The sequence below is a fragment of the Erpetoichthys calabaricus genome, chromosome 5 (assembly GCF_900747795.2).
Source record: "Erpetoichthys calabaricus chromosome 5, fErpCal1.3, whole genome shotgun sequence".
NCBI classification, from domain to species: domain Eukaryota; kingdom Metazoa; phylum Chordata; class Cladistia; order Polypteriformes; family Polypteridae; genus Erpetoichthys; species Erpetoichthys calabaricus.
Genome location: NC_041398.2, coordinates 198265954 through 198293465, shown reverse-complemented (window position 1 = coordinate 198293465; position 27512 = coordinate 198265954). Strand labels below are relative to the sequence as shown.

General features: G+C 39.4%; 1 protein-coding gene and 1 long non-coding RNA gene across 2 annotated transcripts in view; both read right to left on the bottom strand.

Annotated features, from left to right (window-relative positions):
* Positions 1-9529: 9529 nt before the first annotated feature.
* LOC114652159 (uncharacterized) lies at positions 9530-12490 on the bottom strand. The gene is made up of 3 exons (XR_003716304.2): positions 12389-12490; positions 11544-11622; positions 9530-10133 (listed from the first exon to the last, which is right to left on the bottom strand). It is a non-coding gene; the product is annotated as an uncharacterized LOC114652159 (long non-coding RNA).
* A 7133-nt stretch (positions 12491-19623) lies between these two features.
* LOC114652860 (leukemia inhibitory factor receptor-like) overlaps positions 19624-27512 on the bottom strand; it is a 78530-nt gene continuing 70641 nt past the window's right edge. Inside the window, exons 14-15 of the mRNA XM_028803168.2 lie at positions 25377-25529; positions 19624-19969 (exon numbers count right to left, since the gene is read on the bottom strand). Coding sequence (XP_028659001.2) covers positions 19752-19969; positions 25377-25529 — 371 coding nt within the window. The 3' untranslated portion in view covers positions 19624-19751. The remainder of the gene's footprint in view (positions 19970-25376; positions 25530-27512) is intronic.

The window sequence follows — 27512 nt, the reverse complement described above, 5'->3', positions numbered from 1 at the left end:
TGTATGTGGTGTTTATATTTGTATCTTTGTGTTTGTTTTACTTTTATTTCCTGTAATTCCTTCATTGAACTCTTTTTCTAAGCCCATTGCCGCTAGGACACCTCTTGTGTTTAAGATCTGAATGAATAATAATGAACAGCTACAGTTCTTGAATCCTCTGAGAGAACCGTGACCTCAGACTTGGAAGTGCTGATCATCATCCCAGACGCTTCACTCTCGGCAGGTAAACGCTCGAGTGTGTGCTGAAAGTGACAATCAGATGAAGTGAAGAGGACAACATCATATGCATAAAGCAACAGTGCTACTCCTACAGCCCCATAGCTGGTCACTCTCATGTGCTTAGCTCTACCTTGATATCCTGTCCATGAAAACCACAAACAGGAGTGAAGACACAGCCTTGACAAGCTCCAACATCAATACATTTCACTTAAGCTCAGCAAAGTTCCTGAACATTTCCATAATTTCACCAAACTCCAAGGGTGTTCGCTCGTCACTAGTGTTTAAAAATAATGTTTGACTAGGGTAGAGGACAGGGCTCTTTGTCTCAGCACACAATGATCTGGGAAGCTATTATTTCAACCTAACATTCACTAAAGTGAAACACTGCTGAAGATCATCTGTGTGCACAGCACTGCAAAACAAGACGGAAAAGAACTTGCACAGAACAAACAAAATCACTCTCAAGGAAAACAGATTATTTCATAAATGGGAATGCAGCACATGCACTTTTGACCTGGCTCATGTAAGGTTAGCAATCCCCTGATAGATTTATGAAAGATTTCTCATCATGACCAAAAAAAGTAACATTTCAGTTATTATGGTCTTTGGAATCTCTATACCAGTGAGTATGCAATAAAAAATGAAAGCTGCTGAATGTGTAATGGCACTAGATCTCCTGAGAAGGAAGCAAGATCAGTGCTGAAAGATTTGGAAAAAAAAATCTCATAACACAATAAATGACTTAATGCTCATTTTATCCTTCTGCCTGATTTCATATGTCTTCATTTCACTGAGGTTATCTTGTAAAACCGATAAATGCAATTCAGTGAAAAGGGTGAACATACCTCAAAATAACACAGGAACCCCAAACAGGACTTCACTAGTCTCCCTAAAAATAGGCCTCGCCCCAGGCAGCCTGATCTTAAACTCAAAAAAGCAGACTTCTATTCCTACACAGGCCTTAAAGTGACAGGACTCCTCCTTTTTGAATTAAAAACCCACCTATCCCCCTGTCTTCAATCAATCCTGTGATGCTTTGGTTTTCCGTTTGTCATGTTCTCAAATACGTCCAGAAGTAAATAGCAACATTTTTGCCCAAAACAATGTTTTTTGCACGTATTGAGCGCAAGACTAGGTAACCAACATGTGGATTATGCGACACAGCATGAGAATTTTTTTTCATTTTTCCAATGGATGATTTTCACATTATTTGCCGTTGTATAGCATTTGTCACCGTTTAGTTGTATTATATCATAAATTTTGTTACCTTCATGAAAGCATGATATAAAATTTGATCTCTGCCATTACTACAATGTACATGGGTGGAGTATTCCTTTAACAGGTTGAATAGGTCAGTTGATTTAGCTCAAACTTGAGTGATCATTGACAGCCCAGATTCTCACGGTTTTGAAAACTTAGTTTGCCATCAACTGTTGTAAAATGAGGTCTGTGGCTGGTTGGCATAGTTTTATATAAATAATTATAATCGCCAGTCTCTTGTCTTCAGGTGAGGACATGGTAGCATGGCGAGAGCGGTTCCCATGTGAGTTGCAGGAGCAGGCGGCCATGCGCTTAGCGCACAGGTGCAAATCGCCCATCATCCTAATTGGCGCCGGGAGCTGCTGATTGCCACAGCTGTGCCACGTCCCCGCTTTAAAAGGGAAGTGTGAGTGCAGGAAGGGGGGAAGAATCAAAAGGAAAAAGGCTGATCTGAACGAGGAAAAGGAAAAAGAACAAGAAGAGAAAAGACAGGAGTGAGGGTGACATCAGGTGCAAGTAAGCGTCACGAAAGGCAGAGAAGCCAGACAGCCGGGAGGAAGTTCCTCACAGCGTGCAAACAGCATTTGGGAGCTGAAGGCCACTCTAGCTGAGTGACCTGGGAGCTGGAGTGGCCGAAGCGCTGTTAGGTTGTAGTGCCTCGCACGAGAGACACAGCACGGCTGTAGGGGAGTGAGACGGAGACAGGTGTTCTGTGGGTGGTGCCATGGACCACGAGGACACAAGCCTGGTAGTGGGAATCGGAGGCTCGAAGGGGTGCCCTGACTGGAGCCAGTGAGTGCTACAAGGGGCTCGAGCCTAGGAACAACACTGTTGGTGGGCTAATCTGCAGGTTAGGCAAATCCTTGACTGCAGGAGCCCATGTTGGTTTAGTCAAGGATTTGTAAGTTTTTAAGGACAGTTTCCTGCCAGCTGTCTTAACCTCATTTTTATGGGTTATTTATTTGATCATTTTAATCTCCACAGCTCACCTGTTTTTATGGATTATTTATTTATTATACAAGGAGCACTGCATTTTTTGAATGTTGTTTGTTTATAATAAAAGCAATTGAGCAATTTTCACCATCCCCTTTCTTGGTGTGTTTGTCCTCATTTGCTCCGCTCATCCCGGTCATGACTATTTTAATGGTGTCAGGTTCAAGAGGCTCCCAAAATGGAAGAAGGAGCATGGAGCCAACCCACACCGTCACCTTAACATCTTACACTTTAGTGTGTAACGATTACCCTAGACTCCAAAGTCGACCATCCTACATTACCAATAATTTAAAACATTGGATTTTGGCTGTTCTGTCACTTCTCCCCTCCCAGCTTAGTTTTAAGCAAAGAAAAAACAAAACATTTGTGGAACAACACAAGAAATTTTTTTTTATAAACTTAGATATATTTAAACTAATCAATTACACACTTTTACTCACTACCACACGAAAACAAAATAAAGTTCCCTTTAACCTTCCCTCATGCAAATGTCCATCCCATAACATAAACACTCCCCTCAAACACCCCAAATCCCCACTTTTCGTTAGAAAGGATGGCCAGTCCCAACCAACCCCACACATATATACATAAATATACACAAACACTTTCATTCAATGTGACCTGAAAAACCAAAAAGACGCCCCTGAGCAGGAGAGGCACATATATATATATATACATACAATGCATCTGGAAAGTATTCACAGCGCATCACTTTTTCCACATTTTGTTATGTTACAGCCTTATTCCAAAATGGATTAACTTCTTTTTTTTCCTCAGAATTCTGCACACAACACCCCATAATGACAACGTGAAAAAAGTTTACTTGAGGTTCTTGCAGATTTATTAAAAATAAAGAAATTGAGAAAGCACATGTACGTAAGTATTCACAGCCTTTGCCGTGAAGCTCAAAAGTGAGCTCAGGTGCATCCTGTTTCCCCTGATCATCCTTGAGATGTTTCTGCAGCTTAATTGGAGTCCACCTGTGGTAAATTCAGTTGATTGGACATGATTTGGAAAGGCACACACCTGTCTATGTAAGGTCCTGCAGTTGACAGTTCATGTCAGAGCACAAACCAAGCATGAAGTCAAAGGAAATGTCTGTAGACCTCCGAGACAGGATTGTCTCGAGGCACAAATCTGGGGAAGGTTACAGAAAATTTTATGCTGCTTTGAAGGTCCCAATGAGCACAGTGGCCTCCATCATCCATAAGTGGAAGAAGTTCGAAACCACCAGGACTCTTCCTAGAGCTGGCCGGCCATCTAAACTGAGCAATCGGGGGGAAAAGGGCCTTAGTCAGGGAGGTGACCAAGAACCTGATGGTCACTCTGTCAGATCTCCAGAGGTCCTTTTTGGAGAGAGGAGAACCTTCCAGAAGGACAACCATCTCTGCAGCAATCCACCAATCAGGCCTGTATGGTAGAGTGGCCAGACGGAAGCCACTCCTTAGTAAAAGGCACATGGCAGCCCGCCTGGAGTTTGCCAAAATGCACCTGAAGGACTCTCAGACCATGAGAAAGAAAATTCTCTGGTCTGATGAGACAAAGATTGAACTCTTTGGTGTGAATGCCAGGCGTCACGTTTGGAGGAAACCAGGCACCGCTCATCACCAGGCCAATACCATCCCTACGGAAGCATGGTGATGGCGGCATCATGTTGTGGGGATGTTTTTCAGCAGCAGGAACTGGGAGACTAGTCAGGATAAAGGGCAAGATGACTGCAGCAATGTACAGACACATCCTGGATGAAAACCTGCTCCAGAGCTCTCTTGACCTCAGACTGGGGCGACCCCAAGCACACAGCCAAGATATCAAAGAAGTGGCTTCAGGACAACTCTGTGAATGTCCTTGAGTGGCCCAGCCAGAGCCCAGACTTGAATCCGATTGAACATCTCTGGAGAGATCTTAAAATGGCTGTGCACGACGCTTCCCATCCAACCTGATGGAGCTTGAGAGGTGCTGCAAAGAGGAATGGGCGAAACTGGCCAAGGATAGGGGTGCCAAGCTTGTGGCATCATATTCAAAAAGACTTGAGGCTGTAATTGCTGCCAAAGGTGCATCGACAAAGTATTGAGCAAAGGCTGTGAATACTTATGTACATGTGACTTCTCAGTTTTTTTTATTTTTAATAAATTTGCAAAAATCTCAAGTAAACTTTTGTTCACTTTGTCATGATGGGGTGTTGTGTGTATAACTCTGAGGAAAAAAATGAATCCATTTTGGAATAAGGCTGTAACATAACAAAATGTGGAAAAAGTGATGCGCTGTGAATACTTTCTTGATGCACTGTATGTATATGTGTGTGTATTTTCAACCAAGTATTAGAAATGAACATTTTATTTCCAGTTATTTAATTTGCCCAATTACTTTTGAGCCCCTGAAATGAAGGGATTATGTTAAAAAAATGCTTTAGTTGCCTCACATTTTTATGCAATCGTTTTGTTCACCCCACTGAATTAAAGCTGAAAGTCTGCACTTCAACAGCATCTGAGTTGTTTAATTTAAAATTCATTGTGGTAATGTACAGAACCAAAATTAGAAAAAAGTTGTCTCTGTCCAAATATTTATGGACCTAACTGTATATATATATATATATATATATATATATATATATATATATATATATATATATATATACTGTATATATATTTCACAAATTCAGTCCAAAGGGTTATTGTCCATTGGAAGGAGAGCAGTGCTACGAGGGCAGTCAGATTTTGAAGGATCAGGGAAAGATTGTTGACAGCGCTATCCCGAAACTATAAAAAAGGGTCACAGATCTCACCCTCCGAAAATCGGCAATCCAAAGCCTATAGACAGTCTGAAGAAAGAAATTAAAAAAAAGTGCAGGTGGCCACCTCACTAACCTTTCCCCAGTGTTTGAGGCAAGACTTTTCTTCTTTTTTTTCCTTTGTGTCGATAGCATCTGTCCTATCTCTCTTCCTACATAAAGTGACTTTTCCTCTCTTGATCACTTCCTTCTTGCCAATTTTAATTTCGGCGCCCGACCCTTCATTGGCTGTCCAACTGGAACAGTGTTGTTTGTCGGCCTTCCAGATCTCTGCCCATGGAGGCAATGTCATCAATCACTGCCTCACAATTCCCAATCCTGAACCACGAAAGGCTCCACCACATGAATCCGAGTGGAAGCCCCCGGCAGTGACAAAAAGCACACAAAGGACAGGCAGGACACAATACAACACACACAGGTAAAACTCCTTATGTGGCAGTGCTATAAGAGGTGTCATGTCATTTTCTAATTGTTTAGTTTAGGTACTACAAAATTGCATCTATTACTTTTATATGGTGTTGTTCTTGCTGACTTGATTAATCTTTTACACAGACTTGTTTCAGGGTAACACAAAAATTGTAATAATGGTGGGAAACTTTTTTCACTCAGTTTCTTTTTCCCTCCATAAAATTTAAGAGTAGCGTCCTGAAGACACGTAACTCCACCTCTTCCTTGCAACCAGCACAAAACCAGTACAGAGACAACTGAAGTCACCATTTGGCTGTAAAATCTTGAACTGTGAACTTACTCCAGCAATTATCTGTTAGCCCACTAGAGGGTGCAAAAACCCCATTTTATATTTATATAAGCTGCCAACAACAGAAGAGAAGAAGCAGGCCGCTAGGGTGGAGAATAGAAGAGCTGCTCAGGAAACATCAAGCGCATCAACCTCTGAGCAAACAAATGCTAAACGTACAGAGAAAGAGGATGAAAACTATGAATGCTCAAGTCAAGTGTATTCACTGCATGTTATCGTGCAGTGTGCCGTTACTGGTTCATATATAATACCTTTAGCAGATATTCATAATCGATACAACTAAATACAATATTTGCAATAATTAAATTATATGCATTACACATAACCAGTTTTGTGAAAAAACATATATGTTTGATGTGATCGAGCAGTGGTCGTATTAGGGGTACAAGATAATCATCCTTATAGTAATATTAGTAAAGTGCCTGTGACTTTTCAGGTATACAAAACTTGGCAGGATAACTACCCTTTGCCTCACATTTATGACATCTTGCTGTCATTGACCAAAGTCTTCTCATCTCAGAATTGCAATTTTTCTAATGTTCTAACTCAGCAGCAGGCTGAAGGTCTTCATGTACTACCAGGAATTATAATTTGGATCATATCACATGTCAATAAAGCAAAGACCTTTTCCTTGGTGAGAACCTGACAACTACAATTTACTGTAACTGACATTACATCATCACCTTACTGCTTGGGCAATGGGTAAGTCTTCAGGACTTGCACGGGAAAATGGACACTCCCACCATCCATGAGTCCTCCTACTGTCTTGTGGGAAATCTTTGTTCAGATAAAGGCTTTGGGCGTCAACCTCGAGAAAAAAAAATCAGAGGCTGGATTTCCTAAGGCAATCGTACATTGTTTTCAATGGTGGCTGGCAACTCCTGCGACACAGCTGATATCAAACTGTATTTACATCACAGCCATGGCCACCTTTGGGAGGAAGACCTTGAGAATGGCGGACTGATTTGAAGCCGTCCAGCAAGATGACTCCCGTCATTGAAAACAAGTGTCCCTGCCTGGCTGAATACAAGTATTCCCCAACAGACAGAAGTCTACAAATATTCATGGCTACCAGAAACAAAGTCCTACAGACCGCCAGGCACTGTGCTGGTGAGTACTTGATGTAGCTAAGCAAAGACATCCAGACAGCAGTGATCAAAGGCAAAATCAGAGCAATGCATGATGGCATCAAGAAAGCAATAGGTCCCACTCAGTGCAAGACAGCACCCCTGAAGTTCAGCAGCGGGGAGAACATCACAAAAAAAAATCTGTGACCATCTCAACCCTCAAGGTTTTTGAGTGCCTGCCAACTGTGGACGAGTTGGATGCTGAACCACTTTGGTAGAACTCAGCAAGGCTATTGATAGCCTGACGCCTAGTAAGGCACCTGACATTGACAGGAGCCCCCCAAACCTGATCACTCAGTGCAAGGACAACTTACTGCAGCCAGTGCGTGAGGTCCTGTGCCAAAGCCTGAAGGAGGGAGCCGTACCACAGAACATCAGAGATGCCAGAATTTTCACCATGCACAAGAACCTAGGGGACAGGAGTGACTGCAGCAACTACAGAGGTATCTCCCTACTGGGCACCTTAGGCAAGTATGCAGAAGCCAGCTGAGCACATCTACCCAGAGTCACAGTCCAGCTTCCGTGTCAGCCGATCAACTGTAAACATTATGTTCTCCCTCTGGCAACTCCAGAAGTGCAGAGAACAGAAGAAGGCCTCTATCTTGCCTTCATAGACCTGACAAAGCGTTCGACCTTATCAGCAGACAAGGACTGTTTCATGTCCTTATCAAGATAGGTTGCCCATTACAGGGTATAATAGAATCCTTCCACATCAACATGATGAGGACAATGCAGTATGATGGAAGTACCTCTGAGCCCTTTGGTTTGAAGCAAGGCTTTTTCCCCTTTAACTCCCTGACACTAATTGCCATTTTCTTCGCTGTGCTCCTTAAGCATGCCTTTGGCTCCACAAGGGAAGGGATCTACCTACACACTAGATCTGACAGCAGGCTGTTCAGCCTAGCCCGCCTTAGAGCCAAAACCAAAGTGTGCGAGTCCATCATCAGAGACATGCTGTTCGCTAATGATGCAGCAGTCAGAATCCACTCACAGCGGGATCTCCAAAGCCTCATGGATCAGTTTGCCCAAGCCAGCAAGAATTTCAGTCTGACCCTCAATGACGGGGCAGGATGTTGAGGCACCACCAGTCATCACCATTGACAACTATGAACTGGAAGTCATTCACCAGTTCATCTACCTGGGATCCACCATCAGTGACAACCTCTCCCTGGATGATGAAATCAGCAAACACATCTGGAAGGCCACAACAACTCTTGCCCACCTCACTACATGCATCTGGGAGAACACCAAATTGACAATTAAAACCAAGCTGGTTGTCTACAGCGCTTGTGTGATCAGCACACTCCTGTATGGCAGTGAGACCTGGACAATATATACACCAGGCAGGAGATATGACTTAACACCTTCCACCTATGATACCTCGGCCGCATCCTGGGCATCTCACGGGAAGACAAAGTGACCGAAACTGAGGTTCTGCACTGTGCTGGCTTACCCAGAATGTATGCTCTGCTCAGGCAAAGCAGACTGCACTGGCTTGGTCATGGTCCACCGCATGGATGATGCTCGCATCTCCAAAGACATCATCTATGGCCAACTGGAATCAGGCAAGAGAATAGCAGGCCGCCTACAATTGCACTACAGGGACGTCTGCAAGAAGGACATAAAGGCTCTGGGCATCAGCACCTATTCCTGGGAAGACCTTGCAACTGATCCTTCAAAGTAAAGAGGCATCTTCTCAAGTCCAGAGAAGAAACTCAAACAGAAAGCAGCTGTGGACAAGCAAGCCTACAGAAAGCAACACTGGAGAGTTGAGATCACCCACAAGTGCAACCTCTGCAACAGAGATTGTCACTCCCACATTGGATTCATCAGTCACAAATGACAGTGGAACAACAAAAACAACAACATCAAGGGAAACTAGTGCACACCTTTCCAAAGTGGCCTTTGAATGATGGAGACCTTACCTTACCTTGAATAGCACTCTGGATTTAAACTGTGGTTTCCACTGAACATTGGAGTCGGACTCAAACAGCTTCAATTGACCAGATATAGAATAGCATCAGACTCTCCTGACTGTTTATATAAACCCATAAATGGTAACTGGAGAAAAACACTTTTGGAAATAGAAATGTCCCTTTTGTAAAAAGTGAGAATGCATTCTATTCAGTATTCCATTGAATGTAGCAGTGATGGCAGTTGTACACAACTGAATTGTGGTCCCCAGTGTCCAATCAACTTCTGTACTAGCAAGAGCATTACTGTCAGATTTGTAAATGACAATGGCAGACTGGATACCTGCATCGACAGACATGCCATCCAGTAAATAAGAAGAAATCATTGAAGTGTCATGTGATCAGCCATTACTGTTGATTGCCAAGCAGCAGTTGGATACAGAACTGTACTGGAAATTACATACCATGAGAGGAGGGAATTATGCTGGCATAACTCCCGAAATAGCAAAACAAAAAATACATATTTATCTCCAATATTTATACCACAATAATTTAAGATAACTTTATAATTGAACACAACTTTGAAAATTAGACATCTCAAAATAATTTAAATCTAAGTCTATATGGTTCATCTGTTAATGTCATTATCATATTTATTTATTCTCAGATTTTTGCTAGCTTACACAAGGTGTAAACTGTTGATTTAAATCATTTTTAAGCTAGAAATTTTATTTCACTTAAGTCTATGGACTGGGTAAATAATCCAAAGCAATGCCATCTGGTGGTTGGGAAGAACAAAACTTAGATTGTGATGCTGGAAAGGGATCTTCTGCTCCCTGATTATATGAAGTACTGTTTTGCCAGAAGTACGTTAAGTTGTTTATATTTAATAAATTCACACATCCATCCAAAGCAGTATCTTTTGTAGGATTTTCTTTGGTGCAGCATTGAGGTATAGATGTATTTTCCAAATTACAATATGGCAGAGGCTCCTTTTCTTCTTTTTCATATTTTACAACTTCAATTTCTGAATAGTTGCACTCCTCCACCTTTAGCGACTGAATTAATGCGCTGATCTGAAAAGAAAGAAACAAAAAGTATATATATATATATATATATATATATATATATATATATATATATATACAGTATATATATATATACTAGCTGTGTAGGCCTGTCCTGTAAAAAGCCTGTTGTCCTAGAAACTATTGAAATTGTCAGAAAAAAAATTGAAATGTAGAGGTGTTGGGTATTTGAAAGGAACTACTCTGGGCATCTCTCTCCTAGGAGGATATGTTTTTCCATTGTGCTCGCATCACTTGTGCATTAGTGGCAGGAGGAAAAGTAAAAGGGATACCGTTTTGACGATGATAGCAGCTAAGCGACTTTGTCTTTCTTCTGAGGTTTCGTTTTGCTGACGTGCTGGCCTCACTCGTGTTATTAGCGGCTAAGCGAATTTTCTGTTTCCTCGGAGATGCAGCCCTTACCCCGACTCCACCTCTCACTTCTGGGCCGGACAGACAGAGACACACACTTCCACGTGTAGATGTTTATATATAAGATATATATATATATATTTAAGATATATGTATATATACAGTGTCACACACTTACACATGGGAGGCAGCCAAAGGGATTGTATAAGGTTAATTCCATGCCGGACCAGGGGGTGGCAGAGTGCACTAACCCTTTCTCTCTTCCTTCTGCAGACTAGTTATGGGAAATTCTGCCTGGCACTGATGACGGCATTTCCAGTTCCGGCCCTGATGACCTCACTTCCTCTGCCCAACTTTAAAACCACCATTTCGTCTAGCCTTAATCAGTTCTGTATTGGACTCAGTGTTGCAAAGTTCTGTTTGTTTTCCTTGAACCCAAACTTCAAGTATATGGGGTGGCTACCCCCAAACCTTTTTTTGTATTATTTTGTCCTTCATTGACAACAAATAATCATCATCCTATGAACTATGCATCTTATGAGCATTCAATTTACAACCACTACTTTGTCTCATGGGCAACTGGCAGTTTTCACCACGTCAGCTCTGTATGCCGTGATTAATTCATCTCAAACTTAGTTTATTACATGCAGAGGTTTTGACTACAGTGTGTTCAATTACATTTGTCTTACAATTACAGGAAAAAAAGTAATTGATCTCCACACAAAAATGAAGTTGATCAAGCAGTATGAGAGATGAAAAAAAGCAAATGCGATCACATGTGACATTAAGTTATCCTGTTGTAACCAGTGTTTGTCGCATGCACTGTACTGCTTCACTTTGGCTACAAATCCAGTTAACCTCTGAAGCTTCTGCATTGTGGCTCACAATGTCCCGCTTAGTGCAAACTGCCATCAAGGGGTAATGAAACCACACTGAACTTGTTGATCTAGTCAACATGCGCTGGGTTATTTAGATAAGTGGATGAACTTGTTACATCATTGCAGGAATGAAGAGCTTAGTGCAGATTTTACAGAGAAACTCTCAAACCTCATAGATTCCACTGTCCCACTTGAGGGCCTCAATCTTCACTTCACAGTCACTGGAGGTGCACAATGCATTCTTGATCCTGTAAGACAGAACGGTGTTACTAAGGACCCAGATAGTCAAAAACACGAGACTCCAAAAGCGTTTCAATCGTAAATTTAATTTTCAAAAATAGCAGGGGAGAACAAGACATCAAACAGTCAAACAGCAGGTAATCAAACTAGGGTTGATGAGGATTTTGAAAAGCGGAACAGACATTAGGTGGGAAGTTTGTTCATATTTTATGTCTTTACAGATTTATTTTGGTGCAGCTCAGCTTAGTTTTAGAGTGTAGCTGCTCTAAATCAAGTAAATTAACTCTTACTTTAAAACCAACATGTTAGTGGTGATAAACATGTGTGGGTCCACACATCATGCTAGATACACTTTCAGTTGGCCGGCTAATAGATCAGAGGGAGCTAATCATGTAGTCTTAAGGGAAGGGCGTAGAATGTAGAAGATTTCCTGGTGACAGAGAACACAGGCGGAAGGAAGGTCCTATACAGTACACGTCTGCAGCTTGGAAAGATATGGGCAAAAAAGTGTAGCTACTGCTCTAATAAAGTTAGTTGTTTTTTCACACTGATAAGTTATTGAAAAAGTAGTTTAGTAAACTGCTGAACAGATATTTCTGGTGTGCAGTGTCTTCTGATAAGTAAGAAGAACATTCAAGAGCATAAACTGGACACTCAATTTTGTGTATGCTCGTGACTTTGTTTATTCATTTAATTTTTCATTGTTCTTTAGGGTTAAGCAAACCTCTGTTTAGATTTTTTTGGCAAACTGTGAAGGGATAACAACACACTTACCTTTTGCGAAAATACAATAGTAACACCAAAGCAGTTAAAACAGGAACTAAACAAATTCCTGACAAGGGTCCTATGGAAAGTGGACCTGTGGAACGAAAACATTAAGATATCCTGAAATAAGAGGACCTTGTGCACTTATTTATTTTATTGTGCTATTAAATCAAACTGTTTCAATGTACACATTACTGTGGAACAATTCACAATGTTGAATCAAGAATACATTAATAACGAATACACACGAAAGAAAAAGTTCAGATAATGAAGGGGAATTAGAAATGAGTTTGAAGAACATCTTGACGTTGAAGATATTATTGACTTAATTTTTATTATTAAATTATTGTCTAATTTCATCTAACGTTTATCTAATTTCAAAGTCAGGTATGTTGAAATGGAGTTAGTAGAGGGCTGCACCAGAGTGCATCAGAAAACGAAAAATTAAAAGGTTATTTCCATGCTGAAAACAGATGAAGGAAAGAGACGCTACATAAATAAATAAAAGCTACTTTGAAATTTGGGGTGTTTATAATTTTTGTTTATTTACTTTATCAAAGTCAGAATACAGTGATCCCTCGCTATATCGCGCTTCGCCTTTCGCGGCTTCACTCCATCGCGGATTTTATATGTAAGCATATTTAAATATATATCGCGGATTTTTCGCTGCTTCGCGGGTTTCTGCGGACAATAGGTCTTTTAATTTCTGGTACATGCTTCCTCAGTTGGTTTGCCCAGTTGATTTCATTGGCAGATGGCTGAGAAGCTATCCAGCTTACTTTCTCTCTTCCTCTCTCTCTCTCTCTCTCTTGCGCTGACGTAGGGGGGTGTGAGCAGGGGGGCTGTGTGCAGCTGCTTCCTGAAGGACAGGCTGCACGGAGCTTCGCATACTTAAAAGCTCAAAGGGCACGTATTGATTTTTGACTGTTTGTTTTTCTGTGGCTCTCTCTCTCTCTCTCTCTCTGGAGGGGGTGTGAGCTGCCGCCTTCGACAGCTTTGTACCGGCGGTGCTTCGCATACTTAAAAGCAAACAGCACTATTGATTTTTTTTTTGACTGCTTGCTTTGCACTCCTTTGAAAAGGAAGATATGTTTGCATTATTTTAATTGTGAGACAGAACTGTCATCTCTGTCTTGTCAAGGAGCACAGTTTAAACTTTTGAAAAAGAGACAAATGTTTGTTTGCAGTGTTTGAATAACGTTCCTGTCTCTCTACAACCTCCTGTGTTTCTGCGCAAATCTGTGACCCAAGCATGACATTCTAAAAATAACCATATAAACATATGGTTTCTACTTCGCGGATTTTCCTATTTCGCGGGTGGCTCTGGAACGCAACCCCCGCGATGGAGGAGGGATTACTGTATCACACACTGATTTATGACATTTTTTAATAATGAGTCATATTTAAAACATTGATAATAGAATGTAATTAGATGTGGTAGTTCAATATATAAATTACACACGATTATCATGCTGCTAAAAAATGAGTCCAAATAGGCTTTAAACAACTTTCATAGATGACAGACTCAAGTGATGTAAAAAATGTATCGGCTGATGTAGTTGTTGGTTATACAGTTCACATTTGTTAAAGAAAACCTTTGAAAGAAATAACCAATGACGACTTAACATTTTTCCTTGATGCCTCCAGCTAAAATTGTAGGTTGCAACAAATATCGATCATTATGGATACCAGATCATTGTGGGGCTTCACAAGTAAATTATAATGTCAGTAAAATATTGAATTATTAGAAACTAAAAATAATAGAGCCATAAGATTGTTTTTAGTATAACATTACTGAGACAAAGAATTGAAAGGATTGTTGTAAGAATATAAAGTAACTAGAAGAAGGTTAACAAGAACAGAGATGTCATCAGACAAAGAGAGGAGGACATGCTGACACAGCGCATGGTTGCACCCACCACATGACAAACCAACTCAGGACCCCAGGTCAGGTTAGGACCCAATTGCAGCCATGTGATGGGTGACACCTCAGCACCACACTAGTTCAGATGAAATGGAACCAGTGTGAGGTTTTTTTATGGTGGCTGGAGTGTCAATTCTGCCACCAACCCCCAGCTTTTTCCCAGCAGGTTGGAGGGCCTACTTTCAGAGCTGGATGCAGATTAACGTCATACCCAGGATAGAGCAATTGCAGGTTAAGGGCTTTGCTCAAGGGCCCAACGGAGTAGAGTCACTGTTGGCATTTACAGGATTCGAACTGGCAACCTTCCGATTGCCAGCACAGATCCCTAGCCTCAGAGCCACCACTGACTCCATCATACAAACCAAGGGTTAAAACGGTGGGAATAAACTAGCTATGGAAATCGAAAATCAGAGTATCAAAGATGTAAATAGAAAGTCACGAGGAAAGCAAAGTCGAAACTAAAAATCAAATTCCAGCACGAGGATCTACTTGAACCAGAAACTAACAACACTAATGAAAGTTGAAGAAAGTTGTGTATCCACCAAGAAATAATGCAAACTGTGATCACTACATTTAAATATCAGAACGTCCAGGATGTCATCTGTGTGCTGTTCGCAGCTATGAGGTGACATCAAACTGTGTGGTGTAAACAACAAAAACAAGACATGACCCAAAATAAACTTTGTCAAATTGTATAATAATATGAAATAAAATGCAGAAGATGAATCCTTATGTTAAAAAATGCACAGAATTAAATGTATCACAACATGTTAATATCACAAAAGTTTATACTAAATTCATAATTATGCACCATATGCAAAATAGCTTACGTAGTCATTCTTATGGAAGTTCCTTTCCTCTTCCATTCATTACTCTATAAATTTAGTTACTTTTTGTTTTTCTTATTTGCATTTTTTACTTTTATGGTCACAAAGATCATTTAATGTACCCGGTACAACTTCAAACAGCAGGAGAATTGAGTTGCTGTTGCAGAGATTCACACGGGCCGCAGACGTAATGGTCAGTTTCCATATGCATGTGTTTGAATTGGTGATCTCTTTTACTGTCAATATTGGCTACTGAGTGTATTAAAATATTTTTTAGAACATTAGAACAAACTTGACAAAAATGGGCCATTTAGCCCAACAAAGCTTGCCAGTCCTATCCACCTAATATTAAGTCAGGTTTTGAAAGTCCCTAAATCCCACTGTTTTACCACAACACTCGGGAATGTGTAAAAACATTAAAATATACAAACTGAAATTACTCCAGAGGTAAATTTGAAACAGTAAGTTAATCAGTACTTGTGGACACACAGAATGTATCTCTATTTTAAAATAGACAATCTTGAATTTAAAAAAATGTATGCAGTGTGCTCTGTTTTAGGCATTTTCTCAAAGTATATGTGTACTAAATTTCAACCAAATTGGTCCATGGGGAGCTGGGAGTAATATGAAGTGAGAAGATTGGTTGTAAAGGTGCTTTGAATGATCAAAACAATTTATTTAATGGACAAATGCAAACTCTAAGTGTAATTAGGCCAAGTTGGGTACTTGGGGTTTATTTTCATCATTGCATGTCAAACCCTCTGTGTTGCAATAGGTAGTTTAAACATGTGAAGAATGTAATTGATAGCCACAGGCAGTGTAAGAGTTAAATATTAAAGGCTAATGCCCATCCCTTATCTCTAAAGTAATCTGGAAGGCCACCAATATTTCCAAAACCATGGTTTAGGAATGGGCCAGGTAAATAAGACATGGACACTTCTGGGGCCAAATGGCCACATGTTTCTCAAGTCACAAGATATTTGTGGAAAAGTAACTAGGAGATCATCTATGCCCATTAAGCACAAGAAAACATTGATAGAATTTACAAGCCAGAGAAAAAGAATGTGACAGGTAAATAAAAGATGGAGTCGTTTCTTTGGCCAGGTGGCTGATGTGCATGTTGGGTCAAGGTAAAGGTGGCGGATAATGGGGCAATTATAAACATTAGAAACTTATCAATGTTTATTAGGCATTAGAAAATATTGGTGACTAAGCAGAAATACAGGAATGTAGGGGTCAGATAATGATGAGAAAAATATACAGAGTGAGGTAATCTTTTGATAAGTAATTGTAATAAAATGAGGAACTCCCAGACCAATGGCACTCACTTCATTGAACTGAGTCAGCTTTGTGCATTATGGAATAAAGTTTAATTCTGATTGCTCATCCACAAAGTCGGCGCGTGTTCTTCCAGTCAAGGATGAGTTTTTCTCTATGATACGATAACTCATGTACCCTGTTGTTCCATCTTTTCAACTTGAGATTCATGGATTCACCTGATCTGATTACTTTTCTTTCTGTCATGAAGGCTCCCCAAATCATTATTTTGCCTCTTGTCTTGTTTTACAATTTTTAAACATAATCTTTTTTTTTAATATTTTTATTTTATTAATTTTCATTGTAATCATTCCATACAAACAGATCAATTTATAACCCAACAAATTTGAAAACAAATCAAACCCCACCCCTGAGAAGGAGAGCTTAGCTAAAGGAAAATTTCTTTAAGCATTTTAATAAGGCAACATTAGACAAAAGAAGGGGAGAAGTAAATATCTATATAAATAAGAGATGGAGAAGGGAGTTAAATGCAATAATAGTTATTTCTCTTATTCTAAAATAATATTGATTAAATCCTGCCATGTTTTGAAAAAATTTTGTACAGATCCTCTAACTGAAAATTTGATTTTTTCCAATTTCAAATAATATAAAACATCGGTTTCCCACTGACTTATAAGAGGAGAATTAGGATTCTTCCAATTTAACAAAATAAGTCTGCGTGCCAAGAGTGTAGTGAATGCAATCACCGTTTGCTTGTCCTTCTCCATTTCCAGTCCATCTGGAAGGACACCAAACACAGCTGATAATGGGTTAGGAGGGATTGTGATACTAAGGCTGTCTGAGAGGCACTTAAAAATTTTTGTCCAAAATGATGTTAGTTTGGTGCAGGCCCAGAACATGTGACCCAGTGAGGCAGGAGCTTGGTTGCAGCGCTCGCAGGTTGCATCCTGGCCTGGAAACATTTTGGACAGTTTTAAGCGAGACAGATGAGCTCGATATATAATTTTTAGTTGAATAATTCTATGCTTTGCGCATATAGAACTCGAGTGAATTCTCTGCTTTGCTACCTTCCACTCCTTTTCTGATATATTGATTAAGAGATCTTCTTCCCAATGTCCTCTTGGGTCTTTGAAAGGTAGGGACTCTAATAAGATTTTATATATTGCAGAAATAGTGTTTGTTTCCTCGGAATTGAGCAGTATTTTTTCCAGCATTGTGGAGGGTGCAAGGTGGGGGAAATCGGGCAATTTCTGTTTAACAAAATTTCTAATTTGAAGATAGTAAAAGAAATGTGTAGCTGGGAGGTTAAATTTTGAACGTAATTGTTCAAAAGATGTAAATATGTTGTCTATATAAAGATCTCTGAGCATTTTAATCCCAAAACTTTTCCAGGTATTAAAAACTGGATATACTTGCGAAGGTTGAAAGAGGTGGTTCCCTTGCAGAGGTGCCACTGATAAAAGATTTTCCATCTTAAAATGCTTCCTAATTTGGTTCCATATTCTGAGTGAGTAAAGCACAATTGGGTTATTAGTATATTTGCGATAACTTTCATTTATTGGAGAGCAGAGCAGGGAATATAAAGAAGTACTACAGGATTTTACTTCTATTGCAGACCAAGCCTGTGTATGTTCATTTATTTGTGTCCAGGTTTTTATGGCTTGTATGTTTGCTGCCCAGTAATAAAACTGAAAATTAGGTAAAGCCATGCCACCTTCTGCCTGAGGTCTTTGTATGGTCGCTCTTCGGATTTGTGGGTGTTTTGAGTTCCAAATGAATGAGGTTATTATTGAATCTAACTGTTTAAAAAACGATTTATTGATATATATTGAAATGTTTTGAAATAAAAAGAGAAGTTTAGGAAGGATATTCATCTTAACAATGTTAATTCTTCCGGCTAGAGTGAGATGAAGGGTTGACCATCTATGCAAGTCTTGCTTAATTTTTTCCATACAGACGCCAAAATTTTGTTGATAAAGAGCTTTATGTTTACTTGTGATATTTACCCCTAGGTATTTAAACTGATCTGCTATGGTAAAAGGTAGGGTGTCTAATCTAATATTATATGCTTGTGAGTTCACTGGAAATAGTATACTTTTATTCAGATTAATTCTAAGACCAGATATCTTTTGAAATTCTGTTAGTGCTGTTAAAACAGCAGGGACAGTGTTTTCTGGGTCCGATATATATAAGACCATATCATCTGCATATAGAGAAATTTTCTGTTCCAGTCCTTCTCTGACAATCCCCTTTATCTGATAAGAATTTCGGCAGTGAACCGCCAGTGGTTCAATAGCGATTGCAAACAACAGTGGCGACAAGGGACATCCTTGTCTGGTACCACGTTCTAGTTTAAAGTAGTCTGAGCAAATTTTATTAATACAAACTGAAGCTTCTGGACTGGTATACAGTAGTTTGATCCAAGCACAAATATTCGGGCCAAACCCAAATTTCTCCAGTGCAGTGAAAAGGTAATTCCATTCGATCATGTCAAATGCCTTTTCTGCGTCTAATGATAGTAATATCTCTGGGGTGTTTGATTTTGCTGGTGAATATATAACATTAAACAAGCGTCGGAGATTTGAAGATAGATGTCGGCCTTTAATAAATACAGTTTGATCTTGTGATATTACCGAGGGCAGCACTTTCTCCATCCTTCTAGCTAGGATTTTTGAGAGTATCTTAACATCATTATTCAGGAGTGAAATTAATTAAATTTAAACATAATCTTACTTCTGTAATGAAAGCAGCGATTACTAATGCTAGTTTGGTCAATTTGCACTTGTGGAAATGTTTTTGTCAGCACGTCAGCATACAGAATGTTAGCCGGAGCTGCTGCCTCTGAATGAGGTAACTGTATCGTTCATTAAATCTTTTAAAAAGTTTACGGAAGTTGAATTGAAATTGAAAGAGAAGAAAAGATAAAGTCCCCTTTTTTGTGAATCATTTACTTTTGTTGAAAATGACACCAACGCCTCACTGTAGACAATAGAGATTAATGGTTGTTGTCACAGTTTTTTAAACCTGATTGATAGAATCACAAAGAGCCAAACTCTAAACCCAGAAGCAATGAATGCAAGTCAGGAGCAAATTGTTGTCATAGCAAGGTAGACACTGACACTCACTCCCATCAGGCCAATTTATTGTTGCCTAACTACTTAAAAAGCATGTATGTGAGGTGTGGGAGAACAAAGCTGGAGAATTTGGAGAAAATCCACACAGACATGGGAAAATAACATGCGAACTACCTCACTGGACCTTTGAGATAATCTCTACACTTCTGGGACACTAGATGTAAACCATCTGCCTGCCAAGTGAAGTACTCAATGAGTAACTTACCTCTTCAAATGAAGATCTCCCACCCTGCTTTCTTATAAATCAATGGTTTCTCATTGGCAGTTAATGTAAACTTACCAATGTGCAGAGTTGTCACAGTTGCAGAGTCACAGGGACCGTCACCTCCAGCAGTGAATGCCGACACTTCAAACCTGTACTTAGTCATGGGCTGCAGGTCTTTGAAGGTGTACTCATTCTTTTCATGATTTCTGATTTGTTTGCAGGCTGCTGAGAAAAGTCACACATAAGCCGAGAGAAAGCAATGCATTATACCCTCTGGTGCCCTGATTCCTGTGTTTTGTTAACCCTTATGCACTTTCCAGAGGATGAAGTCATTCCATTTACACTGAGGTCAGTGTTTTTCTATGTCCTGTTAACTTAACATAGGTCCAGCCCAACCATATACTGTAGATGGCACTTGAGCCAGATTGGTTAAATACAGTAATTATATGTGACCCCTTATGAAAAGGTACAGCATGTCATCCTACCAAGTAGTGAGTTCCAAGGTTATTATAGTTTTGCCTTTTTATATTAGTTTTTATTTCTATATATTTTCTGATGTTACTTGGAAATCCAGTTTAGTTTTAGTTTTCCTTCTTCGTGCATTTTTAGTTTTAATTTAGTTTTTATTTTACAAAGACATTTCTACTTTATTTTTATATCTATTAGTTTCAGTTTCAGTTTTAGTTTTAGTAATTATAGTATGGTTAAAGTGCTACTATGGAGTTTAATTTTGTGTCACAATGAGACAGAACTGTACCCTTAACGGTTTTGGATATAATATACAGTGGTGTGAAAAACTATTTGCCCCCTTCCTGATTTCTTATTCTTTTGCATGTTTGTCACACAAAATGTTTCTGATCATCAAACACATTTAACCATTAGTCAAATATAACACAAGTAAACACAAAATGCAGTTTTTAAATGGTGGTGTTTATTATTTAGGGAGAAAAAAAATCCAAACCTACATGGCCCTGTGTGAAAAAGTAATTGCCCCCTGAACCTAATAACTGGTTGGGCCACCCTTAGCAGCAATAACTGCAATCAAGCGTTTGCGATAACTTGCAATGAGTCTTTTACAGCGCTCTGGACGAATTTTGGCCCACTCATCTTTGCAAAATTGTTGTAATTCAGCTTTATTTGAGGGTTTTCTAGCATGAACCGTCTTTTTAAGGTCATGCCATAGCATCTCAGTTGGATTCAGGTCAGGACTTTGACTAGGCCACTCCAAAGTCTTCATTTTGTTTTTCTTCAGCCATTCAGAGGTGGATTTGCTGGTGTGTTTTGGGTCATTGTCCTGTTGCAGCACCCAAGATCGCTTCAGCTTGAGTTGACGAACAGATGGCCGGACATTCTCCTTCAGGATTTTTTGGTAGACAGTAGAATTCATGGTTCCATCTATCACAGCAAGCCTTCCAGGTCCTGAAGCAGCAAAACAACCCCAGACCATCACACTACCACCACCATATTTTACTGTTGGTATGATGTTCTTTTTCTGAAATGCTGTGTTCCTTTTACGCCAGATGTAATGGGACATTTGCCTTCCAAAAAGTTCAACTTTTGTCTCATCAGTCCACAAGGTATTTTCCCAAAAGTCTTGACAATCATTGAGATGTTTCTTAGCAAAATTGAGACGAGCCCTAATGTTCTTTTTGCTTAACAGTGGTTTGCGTCTTGGACATCTGCCATGCAGGCCGTTTTTGCCCAGTCTTTTTCTTATGGTGGAGTCGTGAACACTGACCTTAATTGAGGCAAGTGAGGCCTGCAGTTCTTTAGACGTTGTCCTGGGGTCTTTTGTGACCTCTCGGATGAGTCGTCTCTGCGCTCTTGGGGTAATTTTGGTCGGCCGGCCACTCCTGGGAAGGTTCACCACTGTTCCATGTTTTTGCCATTTGTGGATAATGGCTCTCACTGTGGTTCGCTGGAGTCCCAAAGCTTTAGAAATGGCTTTATAACCTTTACCAGACTGATAGATCTCAATTACTTCTGTTCTCATTTGTTCCTGAATTTCTTTGGATCTTGGCATGATATCTAGCTTTTGAGGTGCTTTTGGTCTACTTCTCTGTGTCAGGCAGCTCCTATTTAAGTGATTTCTTGATTGAAACAGGTGTGGCAGTAATCAGGCCTGGGGATGGCTACGGAAATTGAACTTAGGTGTGATACACCACAGTTAGGTTATTTTTTAACAAGGGGGCAATTACTTTTTCACACAGGGCCATGTAGGTTTGGATTTTTTTTCTCCCTAAATAATAAACACCATCATTTAAAAACTGCATTTTGTGTTTACTTGTGTTATATTTGACTAATGGTTAAATGTGTTTGATGATCAGAAACATTTTGTGTGACAAACATGCAAAAGAATAAGAAATCAGGAAGGGGGCAAATAGTTTTTCACACCACTGTAGATACAAACAAGCATAATCAAAAGCAGGTACTGAATATGAACAATTTTACACAATTTTATAATTTGTAAAATATTTTCTGTGTTATTTGTGCTGAACAAATATGTGCTGACTGTTTGCACTTTTTTTCTTTTCGTTTTATTGTCCGGAATGGGCCAATTTGTAATGAAATTTAGGTGAATTTTAAAACGTGAGGGTTTTTTTTACTTTAAATGTCTACAGCACACAACATATCCTGCTCCAATGACAATGTGCTTATAATGAATGCCTTCTACATTGCATTCAAAAATCTCAAATACTGGGCTTTGTTATTTTCTACCAGCCATATTGATCTCTGATTCTATCTCAGGCACAAACAATTTATAGACAGAATTTTGCCACCTGAAGGCCTGAAAAGATATAAAAAATTAGAAAATAGAATTTACTGTGTTCTGACAGGTGTGATCAAGAAAATCACAGGGGCTTAGGAAGAAAAGGGCTCTTAGTCTTGAATCAGTGTGCAGACCCCACCTAGCTGTATTGAGGGAATCAAAGAAAAACAAGCATGTAGTGTCAAGGTTAGGGGCAGTGAGACTTGAACAGCCCACCATAAGAACAGTAAACCCATAGTGAGCACAGTAAGAGCAGGTAATAAGAGTATGGACAGGCACAAAATGACAGAGAGATCATCTAAGATTAAGAACAATATATACATTATCTAAACCTGTTTATCCAGAGCAGGATTGCAGGAAACCTGGAGCCTACCTCAGCAGGTTTGGATGCAAGGCAGGAAAAATCCCTGGTATGCAATATGTATGATATGGCTGATGTTAAGAACAAAAAGAATAGGATATTTCAACTATCTATTTTGAGAGAGAGAGAAACATTGAAAAAATTGGGGCAGATATTTTAAAACCTACTTCTGCTACTGGATTATTTTCACAATTTATTTAATGGACAAATGCAAACTCTAAATGTAATTAGGCCAAGTTGGGTACTTGGGGTTTATTTTCATTATTGCATGTCAAACCCTCTGTGTTGCAATAGGTAGTTTAAACATGTGAAGAATGTAATTGATAGCCACAGGCAGTGTAAGAGTTAAATATTAAAGGCTAATGCCCATCCCTTATCTCTAAAGTAATCTGGAAGGCCACCAATATTTACAAAACCATGGTTTAGGAATGGGCCAGGTAAATAAGACATCACTTCCAGTTGATGAATTTGGCCTAAAAGTTAATACAGATCTACAATTTTGGTGTAACAACCACATGCTAAATTTCATCCATCTATCTAGTTGCGTTTTTGAGTTATCGTGTTTACTCACACACACACACACACACATAATTCCAAAAAGTGGTATTTTTGGACTCAGGGAGGTCTAAAACATCAAGATTCATCAAAATCTCGAGGTCGAATTTTTTTCATGATTATTATGCTTTCTCTATACTTTGTATACTTCATGTGTGAAGTGGCAGGTAAATTACTGTCAACAAAAAGCAGGCACCTGAGAAATAAACTGAAACATTACTAACTCGTGATTTTTCTGTCCATACGGTGAAGTTTTTGTTGACCAGCACATTCTGATTTCACACGTTTGAATTACATCTTGATATACAATAAGCGCAAAGAAAGGTGACACGTAAATTGCTTTCTATTCCGCCCGCATTCAACTTGCTATGTCACTGCAAATGCTGTGTGAAAAGCCGCCCTTCTTCACCAAGGCCAGTTCACTAGATGAATATGTGCGGGCTGCTGCTGGTGGATGATTTTCAGTTTTAGAGTTAAAAGTTATAAGGGTTTAAAACTAACAGCAGGAATATTCATTCAAAAACAAAAAACGAAAATTATTTTTAGTAAATTATTATTTTATTTTCAGTTAGTCCTTCCAGCTACTTTAATAGTTTCATTTAGTTTTAGTTTTTCATTTCGGTTTTGTTAATTATTTTATTTCAGTTTACGAAAATGTTTTTTTAATAATAGTTTCAGTTTTGATTTTAGTTTTCGTTAACTATAATAACCTTGGTGGGTCCCACCCTTGACTGTACAGTACAGGCACCAGTTCTGATCAGTGGTGTAAGTGGTTGTCAATCGACAGTGAAATTAAGACAACTAAAATTGTCCAGCTATGAATACAAAAGGTAGGCACTACAAAAACACAAAGTCTCATTTTTAAAGTACATTGTCTCCAGCTCAGATAGCAAGGATGATTATCCACCATCATCAAGTCATCACATCACTGATTCTATTAGAAACCTTGCTTCACTGCAAGCGACAGAGGATGTTGAGGGTTATTTTTTCAAAGAAAATGACAACATCTACATATCATCGAAAACAGACGTTGATCAGCAACTAATGTTACATGGTGTTACGCATGCGCATCGGAGGACCTCCTCACAGGCTCACGCCTGATAAAGGAATTTGACCCCCGCCCCTTCCCATCTGGCCACCATAAAACCCTGGGCATCCTGGAAGGAGGCATCATTTATTGACTAGAGTGACCTGCTGGACAGAGCTCCACTAGAAGTGACTGTAACCTACTATTCTTCTTTACTGAATTCCTGCATATGGGATGTATGCCAAGGAGCGTTATTTCTTTCACGTTTTTTTTTTGTTTTGTTTTGTGTTGTCCACAGACAATGAAAGGGATAACCCGGATGCCGCTCAAAACTTTCTTTCTGCTTTCTGGAGACCTGTCATTCTCACACCAGTCCACAAAGGTTAGGAGATTTTTAACAATGGCATGGAACAGGCTTAATGGACTGGCTATAATTTTCATTGACCAAGTACTGATGCAAAAGATGCAGTTAAGACCTTTGTAGTTCAGCACGCAAACTTCTGAAAGTAAGATTAATTAATTAAGTAATATTAGAGAGATTTGAAAGCACATCTTGGATGCCGCAAAGCTCACCATGTTGCCTTATAAAGCATCACTTTAATGGTGCCACATGAAGCAACTTTTGGAGATACAGTCACTTCTAACAATGTGCTAGTGCCAGGGAGACCGAGCCATGAATATTCAGCAACAATAAAATACAAGACTTAATGATAAAAAAAAAATAAACATGGTTACAAAGAGGAAACAAGAAAATATTGACAGATACGCTATTTCTAAAGTTAAAAGTCATCATACAAGCAACTGATCAGAAGAACTGGATTTAAGGCGCAAAAAAAAACTAGTGGTAACCATGTAGTGCGTATAAGTGCAAATTTTCCAAGTCCAATGTTGCTAAAACTGCGTGCTGGATACTCACTTGCTTTGGTGATGTCTGATGTTTCTTTAACGCAAATGTTGTAGCCCAGGATGAATCCATGATTGGTCTCACTGTGCTCATTGAAACTCCACTGTAGTGTTACAGAGTGGGCCTGCGGTCGGAAGTGCTTTATTTGTGGTCTCTCTGTGGGGGCTGTGGATGTAAACAGATACTCATGTGGATGATGATTTGCACTTTTTTAAAAAAGCTATTTGTCACTTGTGGGGTGTAGTCTAACTGTTTACTGACATACAGAGTGATGTATCAGACAAAGGAATAAATTGTACAGTATCTGTAAAAGAAAAAAAATTGAAGATTATTCCCATCATGAAAACAAGAAAAGAAGGTTAGAGACCCAACCTTTGATCTGTGAAGTCTTTATCTGGAGGGTTATAAGTAAAGTTATAAGTTATAAGGTGGAATCATCAAGTCATGTTCCCTAAACAAACGTATGGTCAGGAGGTGGAAGTACAAGTAGTGGCTCTGAGGTTAAGAATCTGCACTGATATCTGGAATGTTGCTGGTTCAAATCCCATTACTGCCAGTTGGGCTCTTGAACAAGACCCTTAATCTGAAAATTGTTCCAGGAGTGCTGTATGATTGCTGACCCTGTCCTCCTGACCCCCAAAGGTCATGCAGAAAGATAATGAAGTCAAAAACCTATAGACACTGAAAGAGTCAGAAGTAAGTATATATTCAAAATTATATGCTGGTCAAATCCCGTTATAGCAAATAACGAAAACTTTTTTAGGCCCGGACAAACATGCATACAACATCATGTTTAACTGATTTTGTTTTAACGAAATGTAAATTTCAGTATAACAAATGTTTTTTTTACCAAAAATGGCCATTGAAAATAATTATGCAATGCAAAAAATACTTAATGCCGCGTCTATACTTTCACCGAGTCTCAGGAACCATGCAACATACTGTCTCTTTCTTGTTAGACCAAAAGAAAGTGACAGACTGTTGTGAAATTTCCGGTCTCGATCAGTCTTGGTGAGGCTCAGCAAAAGTGTAGGCACAACATCATACAAGTATAGCCAAATTCTGAGTCGATGCTCCATTGAGAGTCCATGTGGGTAGTTGTGTTGTGTGCGGCTAATGTACTGTTCGAGTTTCATAATGCTTCTTAAAGATTTCTTTGCGATGAACAAAAAAAAACAAGAAATGGCGTCAGTTTACGCTGAAAAAAAATTAGATATAACATATAATTTTCAAATAAAATATTATTTGCAGTTTAAGAAGCGTTGTCTTATACAGATATTGTCAAACTTCGGTCACAGAGTTGCACGTGAGACAGGAAGTTCAATCCAAGTTTTTAAGAAAAATGCAGGTACATTATTACAGTATTGAGAAGGCAGCTACAGTCTCAAGATATCATTCAAAACAGGAGCTGTTAGGAGCCGCGACATGGACAGTCATCCTGCTTTAGCTCCCATCTTCACATTAGAAGAATACCAGTGGCTCAGAATCCTGGCTGTGGCAGACCATTAAAGTGTGAGGAACAGCAGGTCAAAGCCTGGTGTAAAAATGTTCTAAACATCGTTCGAGAAGCACGTTACGTCGTAAGCCTGATTCTACAGAGGACGACCAGTTACTTTGACCTGGATTTACTGTTTGCCAGATGCAGCAGCTACAAAGCTGTCCTTGCATCACTGCCGTTAGAGATGGCAAATTGCCGACGACCCCGGTCACAATAGTATACATATTTTCCCTATATTCATTATAACGAAATTTCCATTTTAGCGAAATATTTTTTATGGTCACTTGAATTTCATTACAATGACAATCAACCTGTATACTGTACTCTCACTGATGGATAAAAGGAATACATCATTCATTGCTGGAGTAATAGGTCAAACCTCATTGTGGAAACAACAACAAACAAATGGGGGTACAAGGAAAAAACAATAATCGAACACAACAGCAGCTGTGAATGTTCATAACACTCATCTGGCAATCCTTCAGTACCTTGTGTCACCTCCTCTTACAACCACCGCTACTTCTCTTTGGCTCAAGGAAAAGAATGAGCCTCCAAATTTGCAGTTGTGGAATGTTATCTCATTCTTGAAGGAGGGCCTGAAAAAATGTGGTTTGGAGTAGGGTGTCTATGGATGTTGTGATCTGTGAAAT